The sequence below is a fragment of the Mustela putorius genome, unplaced genomic scaffold (genome assembly GCF_011764305.1).
Source record: "Mustela putorius furo isolate JIRA1106 unplaced genomic scaffold, ASM1176430v1.1 tig00003993_pilon_pilon_pilon, whole genome shotgun sequence".
In the NCBI taxonomy this organism is placed as follows: Eukaryota; Metazoa; Chordata; class Mammalia; order Carnivora; family Mustelidae; genus Mustela; species Mustela putorius.
In genome coordinates, this window is record NW_025422132.1 from 620,670 (window position 1) to 647,366 (window position 26,697).

Consider the following 26,697-nt stretch of genomic DNA (forward strand, 5'->3'; position numbering starts at 1 on the left):
AAGAGGAGCCCTCCCCTGCTCCGGAGGCAACGTGTGTGTGTGAGAGTGTGTGTGTGTGTGTGTACGGGTCCTGTCACCTCTGCATCCCTCCTGACATCTGCCTGGCTCAGCAGGGCTGCACCGGGGTCTGTTCCCTATTCCAGTTGGGCACAAATGACAAATTACAGCCGTACAAGCCTTAACAACTTTTCCTGTTCATGGGCATGAAAAAAAAGGAAAATTCTATAAAATGTTAACCTCAAACAGTCCAAGAAACGGAAGAAGTCCATCCGTAATAGAGATTCTATAGTAGCTAGCTCAGGGGACAAACTGACCAAAATGTTCTCGATACTCAGAAAATCTCATCCCCATGAAGCATTGTAGACAAGACTGGGGAAGCGCTCAAATTGTTGGAGAGAACAAAAGGGAGCCCAAACCCATCTAGTGACTTAGAGGCATCTGTTTACATACAAGTACTACCAACTCCTACTTGCCTTTATGACATTAATGCAATTACAAAGTCGTCTGAAGTAGTTTACCAAAGTCAATGACCACCACCAATAATGTACAATGAGCTCGGACAAAACAGAACAGAGGGAAGGCAGGGCGCCTGGGTGGCTCAGTGGGTTAAGCCTCTGCCTTCAGCTCAGGTCATGATCTCAGGGTCCTGGGATCGAGCCTCGCATCGGGCTCTCTGCTCAGCAGGGAACCTGTTTCCCTCTCTCTCTGCCTGCTGCTCTACCTACTTGTGATCTCTCTTTGTCAAATAAATAAATAAATAAAAATCATAAGGGGAAACAAAAAAAGAACAGAGGGAAGGCAAACTCTGAGATGACCAGACACAGCAGTTACCACCCGGGACCAACGTGAGCTACACACGGTGCATGGAATTCTCAGTTTTTCTGTGAGAGGGCTGAGAAATTCAGTGACCGGGCACTCTCGGACAGAAAAGGCAACGTTCCCGCACACGAGACAGGTCTTCCTCTCGTGCTAGGTTTAAGAGGAGAAGAGAAAGGAATACTGGTCCATAAAGCAGATGCTACCACTACATAGAATTTCATATAACACAGAGAAACTGGATTAAAACGGATGCGCTCTCTAGCAGTCACATGAATCAAGTTCCTTAAGCTGTAACTCAGCGAAGACTTCTCCAGGCTGGAAGCAATGTGCCCTAAGCCCCTGTCTCCAGGGAGTTGAATTTAAACACAGGCAAGAATCTTTTTAAAATTCCTAAAAACCTGGAAGAGCCAACATTTCAAAGACACCACTCCTCGGCCCCTAGCACACTGAGTTTCTTAGAAGCATCAATAAATTTACATTGTTTAAAAATATTCTTCCATGGCAGTGCCTAGGTGGCTCAGTCTGTTACGCATGTGACTCTTGGTTTTGGCTCAGATCATGATCTCAGGGTCCTGAGATCGAGCCCCACATCAGGCTCTGTGCCCAGCAGGGAGTCTGCTTGAGATTCTCTTTCTCTCTGTCCCTCCCAATGCCCCTTCCCACCCATTCCCCCCCCCACACTCTCTCTAAAATAATAAATTAATAAATCTTTGAAAAAAAATTTTTCTCTGTTTTTCAGTAATTTAGATGGGCCTTCCTTGGTTCGGATTGAAAAGATCAGACTATGATTTTCATCACCTTACAGACTCAAACTTCTGTCAGAGCTGTTTGCCGGTCATCAAACTGATCTACTTTTATTGTTTCCTTTTCTGCATCTTGGAAATAATTCTGGTAAGTCAAAGGCTTGGTAAGCAAAGGCTTACCAGAAAAAAAAAAAAAGAGCACTGTCAGGAGGAAAGAAAGTTCTACAAAGGTCCCTGCCCTCCTTATGAATGTTTTGAGCTACAGATAACTGACCTCAGTTGAGGCACTAACCCTCTCTAGACTTGCTCCCTTCCGTTGTCTGTCAGTGACACCCCCTCAAGTCCCACCTTCACTGCCCCAGTGGGAAAGCAAGTACTCGCAGCGGGGAACAGGTATGCATCGGAAGTTTCCCGCTGGAACTTTTGAAATGTTCCTTTTCGGTTCTTGAAGACCTGTTCTCCCCTCCATTCTCTGCGCATACTGCAGGTTCTAAGTGAGTATCAAAATAAAATCAAGGGTTTGACATCACGCAACATCCAGATGATGTTCCCATAGTTGTCTTCTGTCTGCTGGAAAGTCAACAACACACGGGTAATAAATCTGCCAAGAGCCCGAGGCCTCACTGGGTGAGCAAGGAATGGGGTGTCCCCACAAGTGCAGGACAGGTAAGTGAGACTGCGGAAAAGGAAGGGGGAGCACGGTAGCCCTCACCAGTGTCCCATCTCACCCCCGGACCGGCCTCACTGGCCTGCCTTTCTCATGAGACTTCGAGTGCCTTCCAAACAGAAATGGTTCCCTGATTCTAAGAGCCTGATCCAGAGCCTGAAATGCAGTGGGCACACACTCAGCTTTTCAAATAAAATACCGCATATATTTTAGGTCAACGAGCTTCTAAGGAAACCATACTATCAAAAATATATTGACAAATTAAAAAATGATAGTTCTAAAAACAACAATTCGATTTCAATAATTCCCAGTATCTTAATCAGAGGTAACCGGAAAGTACTCATTGAGATTCTTGTTGTAAGGAAGAGATGCAGGACTTATGAGATACAAACCCCCATGAAAAATTAAAAAGTAAGTGTTTTTCACAGGGTTGTATAACTATCACCGGGACCCATTCCTAGAACATTTTCATTACCCCAAACAGAAATTTTGTTTCAAACAATAACTTCCTATTCCCTATTTCCCCTTTCCCCTGGTCCCTGGTAACATCTACCCTTTCTAGCTCTGTGAAGTTTTCTATTCTGGATACTTCATTAAAATGGAATCATACAATGTCTGTCCACTTGTGTCTGGTTTCTGCTACTTAGCATAATATTTTCAAGGCTCAGATATGTGACATCTGTCAGGTTTGTTACTGAGTACCTAAAAGCCTATTGCATCAAGATGGAATGAACTAGTTTGCCACAGTTTCAGCTTATTTGGGTAAAAGGTAAGGGGACTGTGACAGAGGACATGTATTATTCTTCTCTTTCATACCATACGGAGGGACGTACACTTCAGTGATATAACACATTTGCCACTTAAGAGAAAACATCTCTTATCATTTCATTTCCAACTCTCAGACCATGGATGCAGTTGGTAAAATTCTGACCGGGAAGAAAAAACTTACATAAAAATCCTTGGACGTCCTCTGGGCAGCCGTGATCCGGCCAGTCCGTATACTGCAAATGCCACACTGTCCTTTCCTGCCCAGACAACAGGTGCTTGACCTTCAAGCCTGTGGTTGCATAGCAACCGGAATCTGTTCGGAACTTTGTGGTGACCTTGAACTTGCCATAGGTGGCCGAGCTGTGCTTGGAACCCAGTTTGGGCCAGTATCGGTGGCTCTTGGTTCGTCCACCTTCCTGAATCAGACACAAAAGCAAAACCAGAAATACAGTCAGGGGAAGCTCTTATCCCCTTCTTCGTAAACTCTGAGGACAGACGAAACGCGAGCAGCGTCTAGGTCACTAACTCGGGGCACTGGGCAGTCTCCATCATGGGGGAGATCCCAGGCACCGACACCAAGACCTTTGCAGCCGTAGTTACAGCACAGAGACACTCAGAAGACAGACAACTGTGCGGCAGTTGAACGTGAAGGAGAAGAGCCAGTGGAGAGGGCCAAGGGCAGGAACAACATGGGATCTCTGTTTCTGAGGTTTGCACGGTTAAGTCACTGTAGTGGGGAGTGGATCACATGGTGACCTAGAAGGAAACCCCGAGCAGGAAGCAGGAGGCGGCAGAGGAAGGCTAAGCAGCAGGCAGAGCTGGGGCACTGAGCGTGGGCGCTGCGGCTGCTCTTCCGAGGAGCCCCGATGGCCCCCTGCTTACACCTGTGGGAGGCTACAAAGGCTCCTGTCCCGATTCATCTGCTCGAACGGAATCTTACGTTTGAAGGACACCTGCCTCTTTTACTGACCAAGGGAGATCAGTAAAACCTCCCTTACCTTCTGTCACTCCTGAGTGTCCAAGCGGACGACAAATTCCAAGAGACTGTAAGCCTCTGGCTGCCACACAGACCACCAGGCTTCACGCCTGTCAGGCCAGCCCCTTCTGGACACCCAGGTTTCAGCCCAACTGCAACCTCCCCGCAGGGCCCACGGCCGCACGTCTGACTGAAAGCCGCACGCCACCACTCTCAATGCCATCCTCCATTCTGCTTCCTTTGTGGCTGGGACCCCCCCCCCCAAGCTTCCTTTATTTGTCTGGTCCCTCCCACCAAGACGGGAGCTCCCTGGGGACAGGGATCACACCTATCTCGTCGGCCACCAGACCCCCAGTCAGCACAGATGACACACTGTTTGGAGTTGAATGAATCCCTTCCGGTAGTATGATATTATAAGACTAAAAAACGATTCTACACATTTTACAGAGCATTAACTCTTCGTGGGAAGGTCTCAAGTCAGCCGAGAGAAGTACTACAGGTTTTAAAGGGCTTGAACTGACTTTCATCACTACCTTCTTAAGGGGTTGTTCTGGGAAGCAACTACTCAGAACAGTCCATGAAGGAAATATGAGTTCTGTTTTCAGTTCGCTGCTCCCCACCCTTTAAAAATTTGTAGGAAAGGGGTATTTCTTTTCCTTTTTTTTTTTTTTTTAAAGATTTTATTTATTTGAGAGGAAGAGAGACAGAAAGAGAGAGAGCATGAGAGGGAAGAGGTTGGAGGGAGAAGCAGACTCCCAGCCAAGCAGGGAGCCCGATTTGGGACTTGATCCCGGAATTCCAGGACCATGACCTGAGTTGAAGGAAGTTGCTTAACCAACTGAGCCACCCAGGCACCAGGAAGGGGGTATTCCTTGCCGCAGATACTGGTGAAAGACAGATGAAGCTAGCTGGTCCCCTAAATGACTTCAAAACGGAAGTTAAAATCTCATGAAAGGAAGAAAAGAAAGTGGTTAAAATAAAAAAAACTGAGAACGTGACAAGAGAAGAAATATAAAACTTCTTCCCTTAAAGGCAGCAAAGTCCGAGCAAACTGCTCGGTTGACCAGCGGCGAGCACCAGTTTTTAGAACACCGCGCAGAGTTCTCCAGTTTCAACAGAAAAACTACATTTGACTTGGCAAAGAAAGGTAACGTTTTTTTTTTTTTTTTCTCCTCTCCCCAAAGAAGAGAGAGACCTCTACAGGAACACCAGTTTCTGGTCTCTCTTCAGCTGCTAAGCACAGAAGCGTGTGGGATTGGCCATGCCCGCGGCTGGGAATACGCGCCGATCTACCCACAGCAGCCCTAAGTTCTCGCTCAAATTCCAGGGGAGCGATGATCGCGCTGTTTGGCACACACAAGTGAGCTGGCTGAACTGAAGTTTGGTTCTTATTTGTTTGTCTGATGGATTCTAGTTTATGGCAGTCTAAGGAAAAGCGCTAATAAGCTGGATGAAAATGGGATACGACAATAAATTATCTTTGGGAAATAAAACAAATCTATGTGGGAGGAGAGAAAAGAAATGCGTGCCAGAGAGAAAAAGCATTTGCAGAGAAACGGTGGTGGAGGAAGGATGCGACAGCGAGGTCACCAGATGCAGAGCTGATCTCCCGCCCCCCCACCACCACCCCCGGGGACAGATGGCTGTACCCCCAGCACCCTTACCTCTTCCGCAGTGACCATGGCAATCACGTTCGCTCCCTGCTCCCACACCATCTGCCAGAAGTCATGACACGTGTGTGGCAGGGGTCCCTGAGTGGCTATGTAGTGCCATTGTGCCCCACCAACCACCACCTGGAAACCAAGGAAAGCAAGGGTAAATGAACCCCAAATCTAGAACAGCATTACCTGCTGACCATGGCTCCATCTGTCTCTACCTGAAAACCGTGGATAATATTTTAGGCCAAATGGGTTAGTGATATTATCAAAAAAGTCTGGTAACACATTCTTACATGAAAATACATTTTGTCACTCAAGCCTATTAAAATACTTTTTCTTTTTTGGTCTGTAACTTATAGTAATTACATACAAACCCGTGAGAGTTAAAAACATACACATATGCACACACACACACATGCACTCAAATTGCATGACCCTAAGGGTGTGTATAACCTAACAGAATTTGTTACAGAAATAATACTTGTGCTTAGTACGCACAAGGTACTGATTATTTCTATTCTTTCCTCCTCTCTAGTCTAGTCTGTTTCGTTTAAAACACACACACACACACACACACAACCTCAAAGTGGTCCTGATCAAGAAATTGATTTCATACCCCCACTATTATACTGTGTCCCCTAGTTTGAGGCACAGTACTCTCTACCATCCTTTTGCACAATTAAAAAAAGAAGTGTACCACGGAATATCATCCCTATGGAAGTGAGGTCTTTGTACTGATGACATGCTATGTACTGTGTTGTCACCCTCCACTGTTCTCGCGACTCCGTGTGTCACGTACAGGTGTTACAGAAGCACCTCTAGCAACCACACGTGCTACCGGACTGTTGACTCCTCGCTCATGCGGTACCACAGTATCCAAACGAACTTCAGAGTCATGAGATGATTTTGGATAATAGAAGTATTACCCCATGCAGCTCAGGGTGACCTTGGGAGACTAATTCTGTAGCTAGAAGTACTAGTGGCAGAGAATCAGGAGTAAATTGTGCCTGAGGTGTTGAAGGTCATGCTGTCAGGGTGAAATCGTGCCCTTTGGCGGCATTCTTTCTGTGTTCCTTTCCATTCCTGTGCAAAGTCGGGCCTCCTTCGACGTCCACCAGTACAAATCTCTAGAGAGTTCTTGGAGCACGAAGTGATCCTTGTTTGAAACTTTTTTCCCTCATTTATTTTATGAAACTATATACTAACTGGATTCCAACAAAAACAATGTCTGTTATTGTCTCATTACACAAGACATGTTTAGGTCAAAGCTGGCAAGCGAAATCCATTTTCCAAGTACTGGTGGGAGATAACATTCATATATTGGCTGGCTGGCGAGGAGTTTCGTTTATCTGTGGAATTGTGATTTTAAACATTAGCCTCTCTGGCACCCAACATATAGGAACCATAAATACTTCCAAAGTATGTGGCTGCCTGGGGCCTATCAGCAAATTCCAAGTATTGACAGGAGGGCATTAGAAACTGCATTAAAACACAACAACCAATGCTACTGAGGTAGATTTCACAGATGTCATGATTCTACCTCTGGAGCAAATCAATCTTGGCTCTACGTTAATAGCTGCTTGGAACCCAGGGAGCAAACATTGGCAAGATCTACAGCTCTATTCGAAAAACACAAGGACAAGTTCTTACAAGCTCTACGGGTCTATTAAATGCACCCATGTCTAACCCGGATCCACAGGATGAAATGCAGGCCTTGGAGAATACAGAGGAAAGGGAAGCTTCTGTTAACAATACCCGGTGGGCAAAGCTGATGTAGATTGACAGCTTTTCCAGAACGCAGATGGAAAACGATGAAGGATATTTGGCCAAAAGAAGAAGACAGCATGGCATAGCTGTGTCAGAGTCCAAAGATATCCTACCAAGGAGCATTTCTGCGATTTGTATCTTCGTCTGATTCATTACTTTGGCTATTATTTCCTAATCTAAATTAAGCCCAGGAAACTGGCGGCGTCAGTTTACTCAAGAGTTTCCTGGGGTTCATTCTGTATCGTTTTAGTTCTCACTCTCAAAACCTAAAACCAAAATACCCAGTATGGTCCACAAGAGTATCCCCTTCGTATTTTTGCACAGTACTTTCTGGTACTTAAAAATATACACGTGGTTATCTATGCTCTGTGTACAAAACCCCTACATCCAACCACAGTGTTCTTTTCCTATTCTGTCCTACAACTACTGTAACGGACACAGGCACCAGACATCTGGCTGTATTTTATTTATTTATTTTTAATTTTTTTATATAGTTTTTTTTTTAATATAGTGATGGCTGTATTTTAGAGACTCAGAGGAACCTACCAAAAATTCAGCTACAGTTGGAAAGTCCAACGAGGAAAGGAAATAACGCCAAACAAGGCCAGAAACAGATTTCTGAGGTTATGATCATACACGACTATTAACATGAACTGTGGATGATTTAAAAACATCCTGCTGTACCATTAGTATATGAATAAATTCTCCCACTTTGGAGGTCAGAGCCTGCAGTGACATTCCAAGCAACTACATTCTGTTACTGGGAGGGCAGAGGACGGTAAGCCACGTAGGAGACATTTAACCACGGAGCCACGCATCTAGAACTCTCAATTCTAGCTGGCGTCGAGCGACGCTACTTTTCAAGTTGGTGAAGTACTGAGACGTGAAGATCTGAGGTATCTGAGGTACTAACAAAGAACGGAGGATAGTCCCGCGCGGACGAACGCGGCCAGCCTTGCAAGAGCCGCATCACCCACCGGCACCTTCACGGCCTGCGCCGCAGGGTCCGCTCTTCCGGACACGGCGCACCCCGGGGACGTCGGGGTCCGCTCTTCGGGACACGGCGCACCCCGGGGACGTCGGCGGGACGGCGCACGACCCGCACCAGCACCGGGGAGAACCGGGCAGTTTCTGCCGCTCCCCAACCCCCTAAAGACGTCCCTGACAGGACAGACACAACGCGTGCGACTTCCAAAGTCTCCACCGTGTGCGAATCACGAGCCGAAGAGGACACCCCGAGCTTCCCGAGCGTGCCCCGGGGATTGCTGTAAGTCACGGAGAGGAACAAGCGAATTCCCCTGCGGTCAATCGCGACCCGAGGTTCTCCCGGACGCCGCGCGGCAACCTTCTCTCCGCGGTGACGGACATGCCCGCCCGTCCGGTTGACTAAGCTGCACGGAATTCAAAAACACTCCCTCGGGGGCTGGGGACGAGCCAAGAGGCTCAGTCGGAGCCCGATGGTTTTTTTGTTTTTTGTTTTTTTTTCTCCCTGCATTTTTGCCTGGAACCCCGCAATCTTCCGCAAGCCGCCCCCCCCACTCACCTTGATGTGGGAGGCGTTGATGTAACCCGTGTTGTTCTCTTTGGTCGGGACCAGCTCCACTCTGTTCTCCTCGTACGGGACGACTTCGCGGATGCGGCTTCGCTCGGCGTTCTCCGGCAGCGCGGCCGTGCTGAAGATGCCGTTCGCCTTCTTCTTGGGAATCTGCTCGTATTCTGTGAACACCATTCCCTCCTCTAGCTTTTTCTTCAGGGTTCTGAACTGCAACAGAAATTAATCCTCAGCTGCCCGGATTACCTTATTCAAAAACTCCAGCGGGTCAGAGGCCTTGAAATATTTCACAGTGATCGCGTTAATCGGTACTTTTGGGGGTACGATGGACGCCGAATTATCTGGTCTCCTTGTTCTCCGGAGTGCTAGTGTCTCTGGCCCAATAACCAATCTCCTTCTCACTCACGCTTGAAACAGAAGTGCTCAGCAAGGCCAGGCAAGAACCCAAATTCAAAATCAGTGTTTTTGTTATTAACACCTCTGTTTAAAGTCCCAGGGATGAGAAGACTGTTCTTCTCAATTACCCAAACATCCTTTTTCTCCACTTCCAGAGCAGTGTTTTGTTTTGTTTTCGATAAATTTAAGATGATACTGATCTATAGTTCCCTCGTTCTGAAGATGAGATCTTGTCTTTTATTTTTCCCACTGCCAAACCACTCATTACAAACACATGGTATTCACTGGATTAAATGATTCCTCTAAAGTCCCTTCTGCCTTTAAACCTTTGTTGTTGTTGTTGTTGTTGTGTTAGTCACTACACAGCACATCATTAGTATTTCAGGGTCTGATGGAGGGTCCCATGACTCGTCGCTTGCATCTAACACCCAGCGCTCCATGCAATCCGTGCCCTCCTTAATACCCATCACCAGGCCTTTCTAATACTTCATATATACTGGCAGAAATTCGAAACAGGAATGCTACTAGCATTCTATTAAATTTACACGTGTTTCTTAACCAGAGAGTAATTTCAGGAACTAAAGGAACACCCCTCTTCACCTCTAAAACACTAGCATGCAGCTGCTTCCCGCTTTTCAAAACCAAAGTTCTCACAATGCATTATCCTAAAAATGATAAATCAGCCACGTTTTACAGCCAAATAGGGGGATGGTCTATTAAAAGAATTCTATGAATATCTGGGTAAGACAGTCACTCCCTAAGAAAGGATAATGGTTCACTAAATTCATAGAGGCTGAGAGCTACAGCAACAGGTGAACTTCCTTATTTTGCCAAAAACAAAACAAAACAAAACAAACAAACAAAAAAAAACAACATAACAGGTCCAAAGAAATGGAGTGACTGGACCAAGGCTACGTGGCTGGCTAGTGGCAGGTCCCAAGGCAATGCCCCTGCCTTGTTAGGCAGGCATCACTGCTTCAACTCGATGAAGAAACTTGAGATGCTGGAAAGCATCAATTTAATACAGTGCACACACCGGGTCTTGCTAATCTCAAACTGGGGAATTAATTCATCAAACAAACCTCAGGGCTGGCATGTTTGGGCAAGGAGAGAGCTCTGGAACCCCAAGATCACAGAGAATGAATCACACACTTGACAAGCCCAGTGCTTACCCTCTCGTCCATGGGAACTCGGGTGGCATCGGCTCGACTGTCTTCCCGCCCCGAGACCCGGGCAACGGAGAGTCCATTCAATGCTGCCAACATGAGCGGCCGCTTCTGTGCTTCCAGAGTGGCCATCTTCTGCTTCTCTAGATTCTTGCGGCAAGAAAAGGCATGTTCTCATTGTTTATTATATGGGTAGAATGCTGGAATGTGTTTTATTTAATCTCCCCAAATCTGTAACTCCCCAGCCAAGGAATGCAGACAATCACCATTAGTGGGGCAGATTCAAACACAGCCTTCCCATTCTTCCCACTGTGTCTGCGGAAGCCAGGTCCTCTGGGACTCCTGAGCTTTTATCTAAAAATGGATGAGTGAATGAACTAACAATAAGTCAGAGCAAAGACGCCATGGAAATATCCCTCTGCCACGGGGCTCACTCCAAAAGAAAAAGAAAAAGAAAAAAAGCAAAACTGTGTACTAGCAAGATGCTTCTAGAAGGTAAGGGCTGAAGGAAGACAGAGTGAGGGAGAGAGAAACAGCCAATCCAGTCACAGTGATGGACCTTTTATTCAGATCAAATGATTTAAAAACAAAAACAAAAACAAAAAAACCCATAAACATGGTTTGTTGCATTGTTAAATGCAGATTCACAAACCATAAAAAAAAACCTTCCCAAGTTTCCACTCTGAGGAGCAGAGATGGAGAGAGTCAATCCTATATCGGAGCTCTGGTCCCCGGGACCGTCTGCAGTACGAGGGAGATGCGGGTGAGCAGACTTGCCAACACCAACGTCTCCAGTCATCCAACGTGATCCGTGAGGCATTACCCTTCCTGCTGCATCTGTGAGGCCCCAGGAATGGGCCCCATGGTTCCCAATGGTCACGGTGGGACATTACTGAATGGGACACAGGTATGGGAGAATATGGATTTGGGGACTGAGCAGCCCATTCCGGGAGAGGGTTGGAGGTCTTGTTGGTGGCATTTTTGATTTCCTCTCCAACCTCACCTGCACCAACATTCTGAGACGGGTTCAGTCAAGGTTCTGGCTGTTACTTCTAAGGCTACACTCCCTAGTGCCCCCTAAACGACTGAGGTAGAAAAGGCACCCGTTTTACTCAGGCAATCCAGTGGGAGCATTTCCCCAAAATAATTTTGTCTTAGAAGACAGAAGAATAGTGGGACTTCCTAAAGCATATGAGCAGAGGAGTTAAACAGCATTTAAGATTTTGCTCCTGACAGAAACAAAACTACTCTAATAGGTCCCTTTGGATGCCACATGGGAAGGGGTCATCTTATCCCTGGTTTCTCTTCAAGGCTTAAGGTCCTTTTTTACCCCTTGAGTTTATTATTTATAAATTTACTCCCCCTGAGAGGTTGGTGGTGAGGGAGCCATGGTGCTGGCAGAGGACAAGGAGTGAGCAGACTATCCCAACACAGACTAACCCCACACAGTCAGCCTCTCCATGTCACCCAGAGTCAGAATGGAGCTCTGGCCTTTCTGAGGGAAGGCCACCAATGCGAGGCTTCATCCACTGTCAGGACCAGCCCAGCAGACAAACTGAAGGAACATCTCAGTGGAAGACTAACTGGGGGAGTGAGAAAAGTGCCGAGGTTCACCTTTGGCCAAAAGAATGGCCCCGGCTTCTCCATCCCACGAAGAGTTTGAAGATTCTGGATTTCAATTTTGGGGCTTTTGTTTGCTTGCTTATTAATGTTTGTGAGAAATAATTTTCCCATTATCTCTTTTAATTGGGAACATTTCACTTCCTCTGTGAAATTCTGAGAAAAGCAATCATTTTGGGGGGAAAAAAAAGTCCCTAAGGTCCTCCAAACAGTCTTTCTGCTTCCTTCCATCTGTACCATAAGGGGACTCTAATGAGGCCTAAGGCAAAAAGTGACTATCTTGTCTTTCTCGGAAAAGGATTACTAGTTACCTAGTGAAAACCGAAACCCCAGTGATAAACGTTTTTTCTTAGTTCCTTCTCACTTACCCTATACACTTGTTACCAGAGATTAAAAAAAAAAAAACCAAAAAACTCAGAAATCTGATTTGGCTTTTTCTCTTCCTGGCACCCGACTTGGGGCTCAGAAGCTAGACAGTGAAATGTCCTCGAGGCAGCAGTAGCAGCCGGAAGGCGGAGCTACCACAGCAGCAGACCTGAATCACCCATCAAACAGACAAGTGGCTCCAAAATTATGGAGAGTTGCCACAGGGGACATTCCCACCATACCTGCGACGCCCCCCACCCCTGCCACCCAGTTCCCCTTTGGTTAGATTTTCTCACTGTTTCATCAAAAACAGCAGATGGAGAACTACCCCAACCTTCAGGGCCACTGGCACTGTCACCATCTCGCTGGCACAGTGGCTCACTGAAGAATCTCCTAGTCCTTCTCTAAGGTCAAGACATCAGCCAAGGGCAGTGATCCCTGAGCTCCTGAGTATATATAATCTGGGAAAAAAATCAATGGGAAATGAAATAGGAACGGGATACCGATGTTCCTGAGCCACAATTAAGGGATGAACTCAGTTACTCACTATTATCCATATGGATGGGGTGGGTGAGCCCATGGGAAAAATGGTGGAAACGCCCTTCCTTCTCTGTGATGGCACAAGAAGCTCTATGTAGGGAGTTAGGGCCATGGGTTTGGAGCCAGGGTTTTGTTTAACACAGGTAACAGGAGGAGTGGATAAGATGACCACCATGAGTTTATGGGACCATGAAGGTATCAATAAACCTCAAATCAGCAGGGGAAATAGCAGAGCCGAATGCTCTGACAGGTTCCTGAGTTGTGGTAAAGGAGCCTCCGGGGCCAAAACACACTGAAAATCCATCTCCACCAAAGCATGACTTTTTCCAAGCTGCGAAAGCTCTCCCCAGGGCGCCACCCCCGTGTTTCATTCCATCCCCCAGCCAAATGGTTTTATTGGCCAGAGGCAAAAGCACATCTTTCACAATTTCCCTCTAGGTTTGCAAAAAGTGGAAAAAGTTATGCCTGTACCAAATTCTTAGTGCTACTCTACTTGGGGCCAAATCCGGGCTGCTGGGAATGTTCTGAAAATTTGTCTAAAGTAATGAAGTTGCTGCGGTTAGATTCCTGAACCCCAAAACGTGGCTTCCTTAAAACTCTGGCCCTTAGCTGTTCTCTTCAGCTTGATTACCCACTGGGGCGCAAGGAGACTTGTAAAAGGAAGGGAGTCTAAGAAGCCCCCTCGAAGCAAATTTAACTTGGCTGCTGGCCCGGAGTTCCCGCGTGCCAGCTACCTTATGTAGAGATGTGGTACCTGCAGAGGAGAAGTCAAGAGCGGTCTCATTACTAAGGACGTGATTTTTCATTTTTTAAGGGAGTGAAAATTTCCAGAACAAGCAGCAACAGTCATCTGAATTATTTTTTTTAAGTAGCAACTACAGGGATACCTTGGAGGGGTGGGGGCTCAGTCAGCGAAACGTCTGACTCTTGGTTTCAGCTCAAGTCATGATCTCAGGGTCATGGGATCGAGCCCCGGGTCAGGCTTTGCACTTCACTTGAAGTCTGCCTGAGAATCTGTCCCTCTCTCTCTGCCCCTCCCCTCGCTCACTCTTTCGCTCTCAAATAAAATAAATAAATAAAATTTTAAAGTCGCAACTACAATCTAGCAATTTTCTCATTAGGACATAATTCACTTTGTTGGTCTGTGTGTGCACCTGTTACTTACACACTCTTGCTCGGACCATACCTGGCCCTCCAGCTGGCACATGTCCTGAAAGACAGTGAGTCATGTCTAATATCAGGCATCTTCAAACATTGTACGTGTGTGTAGATGAACACGTGTATTCACATGCACATGTGTGCGTTCTGACAGAATGAGCTCAACGGGGAACTAAAGCTCAGTGGTGAATTCGTGAGTATACTGTCGTGTTCTTGGGTTGTGTTAAACATCCATTGAAAGAAAATCTGAAAGGAAGGCTGGACACGTCCCGGTGTGGTCAACACCGGTGAGCTATCCTGACGCACAGATCGCCACACGGAGCTGCACTTAGAAGGGGCGGGGTCGCTCTCTCACACGATCTAATCGGGGGAAACAAGCTTTCCCCCAAAAGAACCAATAGGAGATGCAGGAAGGAGAGCTCTGAGCAGCTCACACAACGGGATGTCTGACCCTAAACAGAGGGCACAACGCCGGCCCCGGACCCCGGCCCGACAACCAGCCTGCGCGCAGCATCCTAAGTCCACGACGGCGCGTGGTGCCAAGTACACCAGTCGGGGCGCTGAGTGAAAATGGAAGATGGAACCGAAAGGGTGAAACACAAAGTTCTGTGAAAGAGAACAGCCTGTTGAAATGCTCACTGATCCGCCAACTCCCCAACGTCTGGATGCTTCCGTACTCAGAATCTCGGCAAAGAGGCAGAGGACACTGCAGGGGACGCAGACCCCGCCCCGGGAGAGCAGGACACTTACCCTGAGCGCCATCTCTCTCTCTATAATGCTGTCTTCCAGCGAGAACATCTCGGACACGGGTCTCTCCTTCACAGGCTCTTTTTTGACCCGCTCCTTCACACTCGTCAGGTCGGGTTCAGAGATGGACGGACCGAGGGAAGGCCCGGCCACGGCCAGCTGGTCGGCTCGGGAAACGCTGATGGCCTTGGCCGGCCCGTGTCTCAGGACTCTGGCCCTGGCCACGGCAGGAGGCAGGCCGACCTGGTCTTGCCTCAGTGCCCCGTTGCTGACACTCTTCCTTGGGCCGGGGTACTCGGGTGGGGGTTTGTTTGGGATCCGGGCCAAGGCTGCCTGTAGCTGGGCACTGTACCCCATCTTCTCCCGGAGCACAGGGATCTGCGGCACCGAGCCCGGGACCTCCTCGTCCTCCTCATCCTCGCTCTCACTGCTGTGGATCAGCATGGTGGCGTCGGAGAAAGTCTTCTTGTGGTGGTAATGGGGAAGCTGGTGAGCCTCGTGGCTCCCGGGCACCTCCTCGGGGGGCCCCTGCTCCCGGAGGGTGTTCCGGCGAGCCATGGGGATGTTGAGGGACTTCAAGGTCATGGCTTCCATGCCCCGCACCATGCTGCTCATCACCTCCAGGCTGTGGCGCTTATTCACAGGGCCGTGGTGCTTGGCTGTGAGGGGCTCGCTCACCTCCTGCAGAGACTGGTGCACCACCGGGGAGCTGTCCTCTTGGAAGGTCTTCACCGAGAGCTGCACTTTGCGGGTCACCAGGTCAGGGCTGCTGCCGCTGACGTACTTGTGGCGGTGGCTGGCAAGGTCCGGGGTGCTGGTGGCAGGGCGCGGCCGCGGGTAGGGGGGCGGCGGCCTGAAGAGATAGTTTTTGAGCATGTGGGCCGCGCTGTAGCTCTGCGCGCCCTGGAGCTGCGTGTTGGCCAGCTCGGGGGTGCTCACCGTGTGGGAGATGGCGCTGGCCCCCGGCTTGCTCGGCACCGTGCAGTTCTTTGGGTTCATCGGGTCGCACGGACCGACGAGCTTGTTACCGTAGCCGCCCTGGGGCCCGTAGGGGACAGTGTAGGGGTGCCGCTCCCGCATCTCAGGCTGGCTGTACACCAGATCCTCCGGCTGGTTGTAGGCATGTGTGTTGATGATGTTGAGGTTTCGCAGAGACTGGCTCTGGCTGTCCGTGGGCAGGACCCCCCTCTTCAGCTGTCGCATGACTGTCTCGTAATCGGGGGTCGGCCGGTAAGACGGCACAATGATGGCACTGTGCCGGTGGCTCGGGATGTAGTCCGCCCGCATGATGTCGCTCCCCGGGATGCTGAGGTTGGAGGACACGGGAGAGGCCTGGACGAACGTCTGTGAGCAGCTGAGCGAGTTGATGCTGTGCGCACTACACACGCTGCCGTTGGTGACGGTGCCATTTAAATAGTTCAAGTCCAGGCTGTTGTGGGAGTTGCGGTATAAGGCTTCCTCGTTCCCATGGACAATGCTGTCTACAAGGAGTCAAACAAAGGCATGTGAGCCCCCACATCGCCCTGCTTCGACTGAGTTCCCCCTCACACTCATGGGCGTGATTTTTTAGAAGTCATGAAAAGTGAAACCCTGGGGTCTCCACCCAAACGTTCTAAAGGAAAACCAGGAATTTTGGGTGAGGTGCCAACATACAGAAGGAACCCTTGAAAGCATACTAAAAAGAAAAAGGGAATCTAATCAAAGCAAGCCATGCCCATTTGGAATAGTTACTACCTGGGTCAGTTCTCGATTTTGCCATCAGCTTTGAAGTCAGGCACCAACAATGGCCTTCATGCTGGGTGAATCTGTCTTCTTGTTCAAGGTCCAGCAACAGAGGACTGGATATTTGGGCCAGGAAGTCAAGAACTTCAACAGGGCAACAGATTTGATATTACCGAGCACCTGTGGCTTAGGTTCCTGACTGTGTCAGCAAAGGTCCCCTCAACTGAGGTGAGGGGTGTCTTAACGCTCACCTGAGCAGGGATGCAGTCAAGATGTCCGTGTGCATGGCTAGCTTGCTGTGATGAGCTCCCAGAGGAGGGCAAAAGCAGAATCAAGAGTTCAGCCACTGCCTACAACTCTCCTCTAAAATCAGTTTCCTCACTGAGGTCAATTCACATTCAAATTAATAAGAATCCAAGGAGGTATTGAAAGAGATAAAAAGTACATTTCTAAAGTCAGGCCCATTCTAGGTGTCCGGGGTTCCTTTAAAACACACACACACACACACACACACACACACACACCTGCCTCTAGGAAGGCAACCTCTTGCTGAGACATTTTTCAGTGAGCAAAGTACATTCACGTTCACGCTATGGATTTAAGCAAAGTAAAGGAAGACAAGGCAGAAAGACAAACAAAACAAAACAAAAAAACAAAACACTCCCAACTAACCAGAAAAGGTGACTGAAAACACTCAGCTGCCCGAAGAGGAGTGTGGTTCCAGACTACAGGAGAGTTGCTGGGTAAGAAAACCCAGCCAAACACGGAGACAAAAGTGTTCCCCTTCTAGCTCTAGTGGGGTTTGGTGTTTTCCCACAGAAGCAGGGAAACTTTGCTAGTCTTCTTATAAAAAGTGTTTTATTAAATAGTCTTCATTATCTAAGTTTCCAATCGCACACTCCGACAGCACAGAGAAATTCAAAATCGCTGGCATAGGATAACACAGAAACTAATGATACATTTAACATATTGTCAGCCTCCCCGTTTAATTTCATTCCTTTTCTGAGATGCCGTTAGTGTAATGATGAAGAGCTCTGGCTCTTGACGCCAATTTTCCTGTCCGAGCTCCTCCAACTCCCCTTCTGTATCCCACTTTCTGTATCTGCAAAATGGAATAATGGTATCTATGGCGTGCATTTATTTTGAGGATTAAATGAAACAATACGTTGCAAGGGCTTAGCACAGTGCTTAGGGAGTGGAATTGCTCTATAAATGTTAATTGTGATTATTAGAATCATTATTACTGGATTGGATTTTTCTCACACATTTTGCACGATGATGTTTTGGGGGAGAAAAAGAGGAAGAAAAGAGATTTATTCGGAGGCAAGAACAAGTGCACAGACAACTGGCAGACGGTAGTGAAAAAGAGTTGGGAGCATTTGTGTCTTTGTTCTAAGTATTCTGGACGTCTGTATTCTGTCACCTGAGAGCCCAGTGCACTGTTACAAGCTTTCCGATAAGGGCAGTGAGGGTGAAGAGTATTCGATTGGGGTACTGGCCCTCTCTCTTCTCCAAGCCCACTTACCAGAGCAGAAGAAAAAAGGAACTTGCCCCCTTCCTTCTCCCAACTCCCCTGGCAGCCAATTCTGGAAAAATTTTCTTCTCCGGGGCCCATGACATTCTATGCCTTTCATACATCAAAACTGCTGCCTGCTGTCATTCAGACAATGACAAAGTCAAGACAAAAGTATGACTGTCGTCTAAAAAAAATGGTCTTTCCTGCTCACAGGTACTCAATTTTTCGTCTTAAGAAGGGAAAATGGCAAGCCCCAGTTACCTTGTGAAGTGTGCGTTTCCGAGTAGTGTTCCCCACACTGGACGTGCATGGGAGGCAAGATGTACGGCTGCTGTCGGGGCTGAAAGAGAGAACACAGCAAAGCTGGGAAGGCCGCGGCACAAGGGGCCATGGGCGATCGCTCACAGGGAACCCACCCATCACTCGCCCACACCTGCGGGGAAGCACAGCGTGGCTGCTCGGCCTGTCTGCCCTTGACCCATACCTCTTTCTCGCTCCTCGGTACCCCTGACTCCTAAGTTTAGGACTGGAGAAACGGGGAAGGGAGGAGTAGGGAGGCTGGTTCAAGGTGGGAGAGTTAAGAGGCTACAATGAACATATCGTCCATTTCCTGATACACTTGCAAGACTCCCAATGCCTTTTTAAAAAAATATTTTTTTTATTTATTTGATAGAGAAATCACAAGTAGGAGAGAGGCAGGCAGAGAGAGAGGGAAGCAGACTTCCTGCTGAGCAGAGAGCCCAACGTGGGGCTCGATCCCAGGACCCTGAGATCATGACCTGAGTCCAAGGTAGAGGCTTAACCCATTGAGCCACCCGGGTGCCCCTCCCAATGCCTTTTTAAGGAATAACTCAGAACATGTATAGTATTCTGTTCTACCCAAGAAATAACATGACTATGGGGGAACTCTTTTTCACTCTATTAAAAATTGGCTGTACCTATAACCCTTGTTCACAGTACATCAACTTCCAACAGGGACAAGGGAGTGCTGAGCTGGGTCCACTTGCAAACTCATGCAAAAATCTGAAGGGTGACCCACAACAGTTAGTGTGTAGTTCTCAATACCACTTATGGACCCTCCCATTGGAGAACCCAATATGGAAGGGCCTGGCAGGGATTCCAGTTCAACCATCTCCCCCCGCCTACACACACCCCCTTTGGTGAAGAATCTTTTCCAAGAGATTCTTAAAGATGGCCATTTAGCCTCAATCTGATTAACTTCCTGCAATAGGTAAGGGTGAACTCAGAGGGGAAAAAAATGCTTAGACAGGTTCAATATTTGGTGAGCCAACAAAGGAAATACAGTAAGTTGCTAAGGAGATCTAGAGCAAGACATTGAACCTGAGTGGGTCTCAGCTTCTTGTCAATCATAAATCATGCCTCTTCCCCCCATGAGAAACAATAACCATTTTATTTATATATTGGGATTCCAGATAAGAACTTCCTTGAAGAAAAAGCTTTGATACTAACAAAAAAAATCTTTTTAAGACGCTAGGCCTGTAAACCACCAAGCAAAATATCTTATATTGTTATTTGATTATTTTGAAATTAGCCTTATAGATACTGGTTTAACTGTTACTGCTCTAGGAAGAAAGTTGAGATCAAGCCAAAAAAAAAAACCAGAGCCAGCAGGGGTCACACTTTCTCAGTGGCGCTCCATTAAAGAAGAGCACTCTCCAGAATCATGACTCATCTACCACTTCCTCTGCCACAAACGATGCTTAAGCATCTAAAGGGCAAATAAAGAAGGCGATGAAGACAGGGGATCCGAAAATGAAAAAGAGTCAGGAGAGAAGAAATGAAGAATTGAAACTAATCTAAGAAATGAGTTCATGGTACCAAAGAAAAGGTGCTGAATCACTATCGGCTTTTCGCAATATTCCCAAATCTCCCTTTGGCTGGTTTTTGAATGATAATTTTAAAATATTTTTCCTCTTCTTGGTAATACATCATTCACCTCAGTTTTTCCAGAGTGGGACAGCCAGTTTTGAGGCTTGTAACAAAAACAGCGGGAAGGGATTCATACAAGGTAGGAGAAACACACAGTAAGGCACGGTTGGCTTGCTGCCTTCTCTTGCACTTATTTTTTTAAAAATCCAATAATTAAGTGATTGTTTATGAACTGGCATTATATGTAGAGCAAAGAACAAAATAGCAAACGCTCCAAATACCATTTCAGGATATTATTTATTCCATATAGTAGTATATATGTATATATTCCATATATATAATGTATGTCATTCTATTTCTTTCCAACAAGTGAGATGCTATAACATGGGCAGCCAAAGAGCAAGAGAAAAGTAGCAGTCCTGGACATCAGCAAGGAAGCCAAAAAGAGACAATGCCACTCATCCCAGTGAACTCGTGGTGAAATGGTTTAAGCCAAAGGATACAGGAAGGGGGGAAGCCTTGAATTTGGCTTCCTGCAAACTGTCTTCATCCAGATAAAATAGGAAAGCCTCTTTATCTTCCCTAGATAAGTAAGATGAGATCCAATCACAAGACAGCCTTACAGTGCTTTGCCTCTATGGTGTTTTAAGGACATAAGTGAAAAATTATTTCCCTAATGAAGACATTTGGACTCTACAGAAAAAATTAAAATAATATTCACAAAGGAGACGTATAAAGAAGCCAGTGCCATGAACAAATCTATTAATGCCACAAGGGAAAAGCCCAATGTGACCCTTGAGATCTCCAAGGAAAGGGCCACTTGTGAGATGCTATGCATGATATCAAGATTAATAATATTCATGTGGGGACTCAGGAATGTGATGACATATGGTGCAGTTTTAGAATTCTAAGAGTTCATTGTCTATGCATTTTCCAGAAAAAAAAAATCCTCCAAACTTTCCTTTTAAAAGACAAGTTAAAGATGTCCTATAGGGTATACACTGTGTATGAGAAAAAAATCAATTTTATTCTATCATTGCAAAGAAAATCCTCAACTAGAAAATGTTAAAGGTCACATATTTATTTTGATATTGTATCAGATATCACAACCTAAAATACAAGAATTATGACTTAAAACATGTAGATACTTTAAAGGGAACCAACTCTCATGCATTTTTTTATGATATTATCCTTAACTCATCCTCAGAATAAAGCACAGCCTAAGATAGAACACATGTATTGAAATGAGAGTTGTGTTTCCTTATTCAGAAGAGGAGCAGTTTAAAAAAAACAAAACAAAACAAAAACTATGTTAGTTAGAAAAGCAGATCAATTCAGTCAATCAATTTTGTTGACTTTAAAATTGGAAGATGTGGAATTAATCTTTTCTACTGAAAACCCTACCTGAGACCATGGGCAGTAAACTCATTCAATGTGGGTTCATTTGAAAACCATTTTCCCTCCCTTTCTTTCTTCCTTTCTTAAGAGAGGGGAAGGGAGAGGGGGGAGAGGAAGAGAAACAATCTTAAGCAGGTTCCATGCCCAGCACAGAGCCGGATGTGGGGCTCGATCTCACAACCCTGAGATCATTATAAGAGCCCAAATCAAGAGTTGGACGCTTAACCAACTGAGCCACCCCGGTGTCCTTAAAAAGCATTTTCTGTCTAGTTTATTAAGCTCTATCTATGGGCAGTGAATACAAAAAAATCGTGGAGCTTGTAACTGAAGACACATCTGTATGAGACAATGAGGAACAGTGCGTGATAAAACCACAGATGAACAAGTGGACGAAAACACATGTAATAGGTCACTCATTAAAGAAACATGATCTCATCAGCCCTGAGACTTACTCTTAAGCGGTGAACCTTGAGCCACACTTCAAGAAGTGATGGCCACAGATGGGCACGTGGATGTTCCACATGATGGGACATGAATGGGGGCAAAGGATGTCCACCACACCTGCTGGGCAAATTGATGCTCTTCTGGGTTCTCATCAGATCTCACCTGGTCATGGCGCCCTAGGCATGTCTCCTCTCAAATTAGCAACAAAAGGCCACTCCATTCCCAACAGTCAGACCATTTGATTGCTGAAGACTTTATACGTACCAGAGAGGATCGGCTCCAGGTGGGCTGGCGTCTGATGGGGGGTGGAGAATTTGATTGTCTAAATAGAAAGTTAAAAAAATGAGAATGGTCATTACATTTATAAGACACAGACAAGAGAGGGAGAAAAGGAGGGAAAACAGGACGAGTACGTAATTTATAGCAAAATGTAAACATTGATTTTCTGAATGAAAAGTTTTGATTTCCTTTTTTATGATTTTATTTTCAAAATGTTTAGAGCATATGACCCTTAGATAATACATTTTACCAAAGAATAAGGCTTATTTCCAAAGATTATGAGAGAAATAAGCAAGACCAAAAAATATCACCAGTATTATATGGATTTTTTAAAAATTGTATTCTTTGTATCTTTGTGTACGTGTAAAATCTTTCATAATGAAAAACAACAAGTAGAAAAAATACTTTTTGAAATGCTGCCAGTCAAATGAAATAAAAAATAGGTTAAATATGTTTGAGTAAGACCATATAACGTTCTTCTTAGATTAAGATAACATCAACTACAAATATTTATCTCATCAGATCCTTTCCAGATTGAGAATGAATTTTTTAATGTAGAGATAAAAATCTGTGGGGACTAAGAGTATTATCAAATTCTGGAGCACTGAAATCAAAGGAGCCTTTGAGAAATGGTCCCAAATTTCAGAGCAACACTTTCCCTAGTGCTCAGTGAAATCATAAAAGGACAAAAACAAACAAAACAGGACCTGTAGAGTTTTCCATAAAGCTAGAATTCTTCAATTTAAAGCACTCTCCTTAGTCTGATAGTTCACCTTTCCTACACTTTTGTATCTTTTCTTTTATGAAGTGATGGAAGCAGTAGAATAATGTCATATGTTTTTTAACAACTGGCCAAATACAATATTATAAGACCTAGATCATAGGTTTTATATATTATTATAAGACCTGAATTTTTTCTTCTCAAGTCAAGACATATGGGAACCGCTCCCTGGAGCTATATGCGAAGATGACAAGCAGTAGCAGCTCTGTGAGCAAAAAATAAAAATAAAAATCAGTGGCAGTCTTTTTGAGGTCAGGCTGTGGAGACCTCTAGACGAAGAGGCTGGTAAGAGGACACCAGATTCATAGAACTCCAGGGGGTTATCCCAGACCTTAAAGCAGCCTGCACTGAGATTCTGAATTTATTCTGTATATGGTGTATGTGTGTGTGTGTGTACATATATTAAAGAGTCCTGGTTCTTATCATATAAGAGGTTAGGAACCTCTCAATGCCGGATAGGAATAGGAGAAGAATGGTTATTGCAGAACTAGAAAAGAAAACACAATTTCCTCAGTTTTCACCCTAATATAGGATGTTCACTAATACTGGAAGACCACAAGATAAAAATACTCAGAATATTTTATGATAAATCCACTTGCTAAGAAATGGTCACACCGGAAGACCACAAGAAAATCCACTTCTCGGAACAGTTTTATTTCAACGCACCCTCCAGAAGTCCACCCCAGAATTCCTGTTCGTGTCAAAGACACCCCGACAAAGGAAAGGCCAGAGCAGGGCAGACCCACACGGAAGTGATCTAGAGGCAATCTGGTTGAAAGAAGGGCGAGTGCGCATGCGCGTGTGTACGTTTATGCGCACGCGCTACAGTCCCCAGTCAGGGCCCTTTATTTGCCACTCCCGGGTCGCTGCCCGTCTCAATTTACATTTGCAAACTTCACCGGCAGACCTGATAACTATCGCCTCTCCTTTCAGCCTCCAACAGTGACCAGCTGCAACGACTGGCTTGAAAGAGCCTCCATCGTGTGGAGAAGAAAGTCTGTCAGGACGTGAGGCTCCGGCTCTAAAGCAGCCGCAGTTTTCAGCAGGAACTGCTCTGGGACAATACTCGCGCGCTCTTGGATGTGTCCACTGGGGGCATGGAAAAGCAGTTCCTCGCTCGCATTCATATCCCCGAACTCTTTGAAACACAATTAAGCACCTTGGGTGCCCCAACTGCCGAATGTTCTCTGCTGAGGAACGTCTTTTGAAGGCAACCAAAATGAAGGCAATGATAGCGTGAGGCCCAGCGACGCCACGTCCAAGGTCAGGTCACGTTTAAGTTCCCGTATCAGACTCCCTTTCCCGTCTTTATTTCCAAATTAGATTTAAAAAACACACATGGACTCGTGACATCTATTAGTGTCTTCCAAGGCTTCCTGTAATTACCCTGGCCTCTCATTTACAGGCAGATGACATGACCCAGGAGCACACGCCGGGTTAGCCAACTGTGTAAGAGAAACAGGGCTGAGGATGACAGAGGCTTCTTTTCTTTCAAGTTGGCTTGCCACTCTGTTACACACTTCTGAACCTACTCTGCATCTGACACGAAGGGGCACCCCGGCAAATTGGGAACGGCTCGGCTCCTCCGAACTCCGAGCTGGAGGACGGAAAGGCACTAATGCGGGCCGACCCATCCAGGTAGTCAAGCTCTCACAGTCAATTTGTGAATTATTTTCTCTCCAGGCACATGCACTACGCCAGTCTTCATCATTAAAGATCTTTCGCTCCTGCCTGGATTCAGCTTATTCCTTTAGCTTCGGCGAGGAGGGAGGGAGGAGGGCGAACGGAAAAAGCGATCTAAGCCATCGACGACATCCCTAAAGCCCGTGAACTGAACGCGAGCAAGCCACCCGGGGAGGTGCCGGACTCCACGCTTACTTACTCAGTGCAGATTTTGTTTTGTTTGTAAAACTTGTGCCGTGTCGCAAACAACCGAGAAATGTACTTGGCATTTTCAATATCGTCCTTGGGAAAGAAGAGATGGGGAAAAAGTAAATATTTGTTTGACTGTAGATGCGTTTCCCTAAGATTCTCCTGAACAGGGCCACATCCCTTCCTCCCATGAGGCCAAGCGCAAAACAGCGCCCTGAGCTGTAAACCCACATGGCGAAATCCTACAGCGCATGTGGCTAGGAAGCCCACCCAAGGGTGCAGACAGTCTGTCAGTTACAGAATCATCTAGGCTCAAGACACTGGGCTTACGCGGATGAGCTGCCATGTCATCACAGAGTTTCAAACCAACTGCTTTAAAAAGAAAGAAATGGATGAAGACAGAGCCTGGAAGGAACACCGAGCTTCTCTGGACGGCCCTGAGGTGCATGAACAGTCTTGGTTCTCAAGGGGGCGCTCAACAGAAGGTTGAGCTATGTCAGGCCCGGTTGGGCGGCGGTGGGGAAGGAAATCCAGGTCAGCCGGCTAGAGAAAATGCCGGGCAACATCATCCAGGGGGTTCCTGGATGCAGGTTTGTAACTTGAGCGCTGAGGAGCGTGGCACACCAGACATGTGATCCACCACAAACACAGCAGGTGGAGGAACCCAAAACCCAGAGTCCAAACTCAGCTTGGAAACCTCGCATTTTGAACAGGAAATTACCACCACTACCCGGAAATGAGTAATGATAGCACTGGGCGAGGGCTAGGCAGTTATCAGTTCGAGAGAATATTTATCCTCTCATGATACGGAGAGCAAGGAAAGAATATTGTGAGGTGAGAAATCAAACAGCAAGCTGCCTGTCCGACCCTGGCCCATATTTCCATTTTGCTCACCGTGTGAAAGAGGGCAGTCTCTTCCTTGTTGATGAGCTCCACTAGAATAGTAGATTTGTTGTGAGTGATGTTCCCGATATCATTCCACCTGGTCAAAAGATAGGCAACTGGGTTTGCCAACGATGTTCCATGCAGCTATGAAATAGCGTAGGAGGGTTGTCTGCTAGTGGGGAGTCTCATTTGACAAATTATGATTTCACCACAGTTTTGAAAGCTTAACAATCTTTCTCTCCAAGCAAAAGAGGAAATCACACCATGCATTGACTTAACTACCTAAAAATGCTATAAAACATCCATCTAGGTATTGCTGTTCTTAAGGTATGGTTTCCTTCATGACTAATGATGAGGAAAATATTCGAAGATCCTCTGCCTTGTTTTTCACATTTCCAAACTGCAAAGGATTTCCCATGATCCCCGTTTTTAATAACAGAGGAGCATATTATTTTAAAGTCATGTGTTTCCAGGAATCAGGCCAAAGAATCCACACAGATTCTGTGTTGCAGCATATGCTACAGATGGATTATGCCACCAAGAAAAAGTGCCCAGGGAATGTTTAATGTGTCTCCATTTTTGTGATGGGTCACACACACACACTCACACACACACACACACACAGACAGACACACACACTTCCTTCCCTTTCCTCAGGAAGACCTACGCTAAAATGAGACACATGAAATAACCACCAGACAAGGGAAGGTAAGCTATTGTTTCCCATCCCACTTGGAGCCAATCTTCAACCATCTCTTACTACTGCCTACCCTCTCTCTGCGCCCCAGTCTATAATTCCCTGTCCACTGCCTCTTCATGTCAACATTACACTTCCCTATCTTCCTCCTTTAAGACTCATCTCAGAAGTCATCTTCTCCCTCTTCCTCATCCCCAACCACCCACATGGGAGGAAAGAATCTGGTGTAGTCCTCTCTGGGGTACTGCATGGTATAATGATTGTTTACTT

The 26,697-nt window shown here is 46.3% G+C and overlaps 1 protein-coding gene across 3 annotated transcripts in view; it reads right to left on the bottom strand.

Annotated features, from left to right (window-relative positions):
• The window catches only part of PTPN14 (protein tyrosine phosphatase non-receptor type 14), a 175,484-nt gene that overhangs the window by 13,818 nt on the left and 134,969 nt on the right, over nt 1-26,697 (bottom strand). For all 3 annotated transcript variants that reach the window (XM_045071893.1, XM_045071894.1, XM_045071895.1), the window contains exons 9-17: nt 25,740-25,827; nt 24,856-24,938; nt 22,178-22,235; nt 18,443-18,521; nt 14,947-16,424; nt 10,519-10,662; nt 8,942-9,160; nt 5,638-5,766; nt 3,179-3,413 (exon numbers count right to left, since the gene is read on the bottom strand). In XM_045071893.1, coding sequence (XP_044927828.1) covers nt 3,179-3,413; nt 5,638-5,766; nt 8,942-9,160; nt 10,519-10,662; nt 14,947-16,424; nt 18,443-18,521; nt 22,178-22,235; nt 24,856-24,938; nt 25,740-25,827 — 2,513 coding nt within the window. The remainder of the gene's footprint in view (nt 1-3,178; nt 3,414-5,637; nt 5,767-8,941; nt 9,161-10,518; nt 10,663-14,946; nt 16,425-18,442; nt 18,522-22,177; nt 22,236-24,855; nt 24,939-25,739; nt 25,828-26,697) is intronic.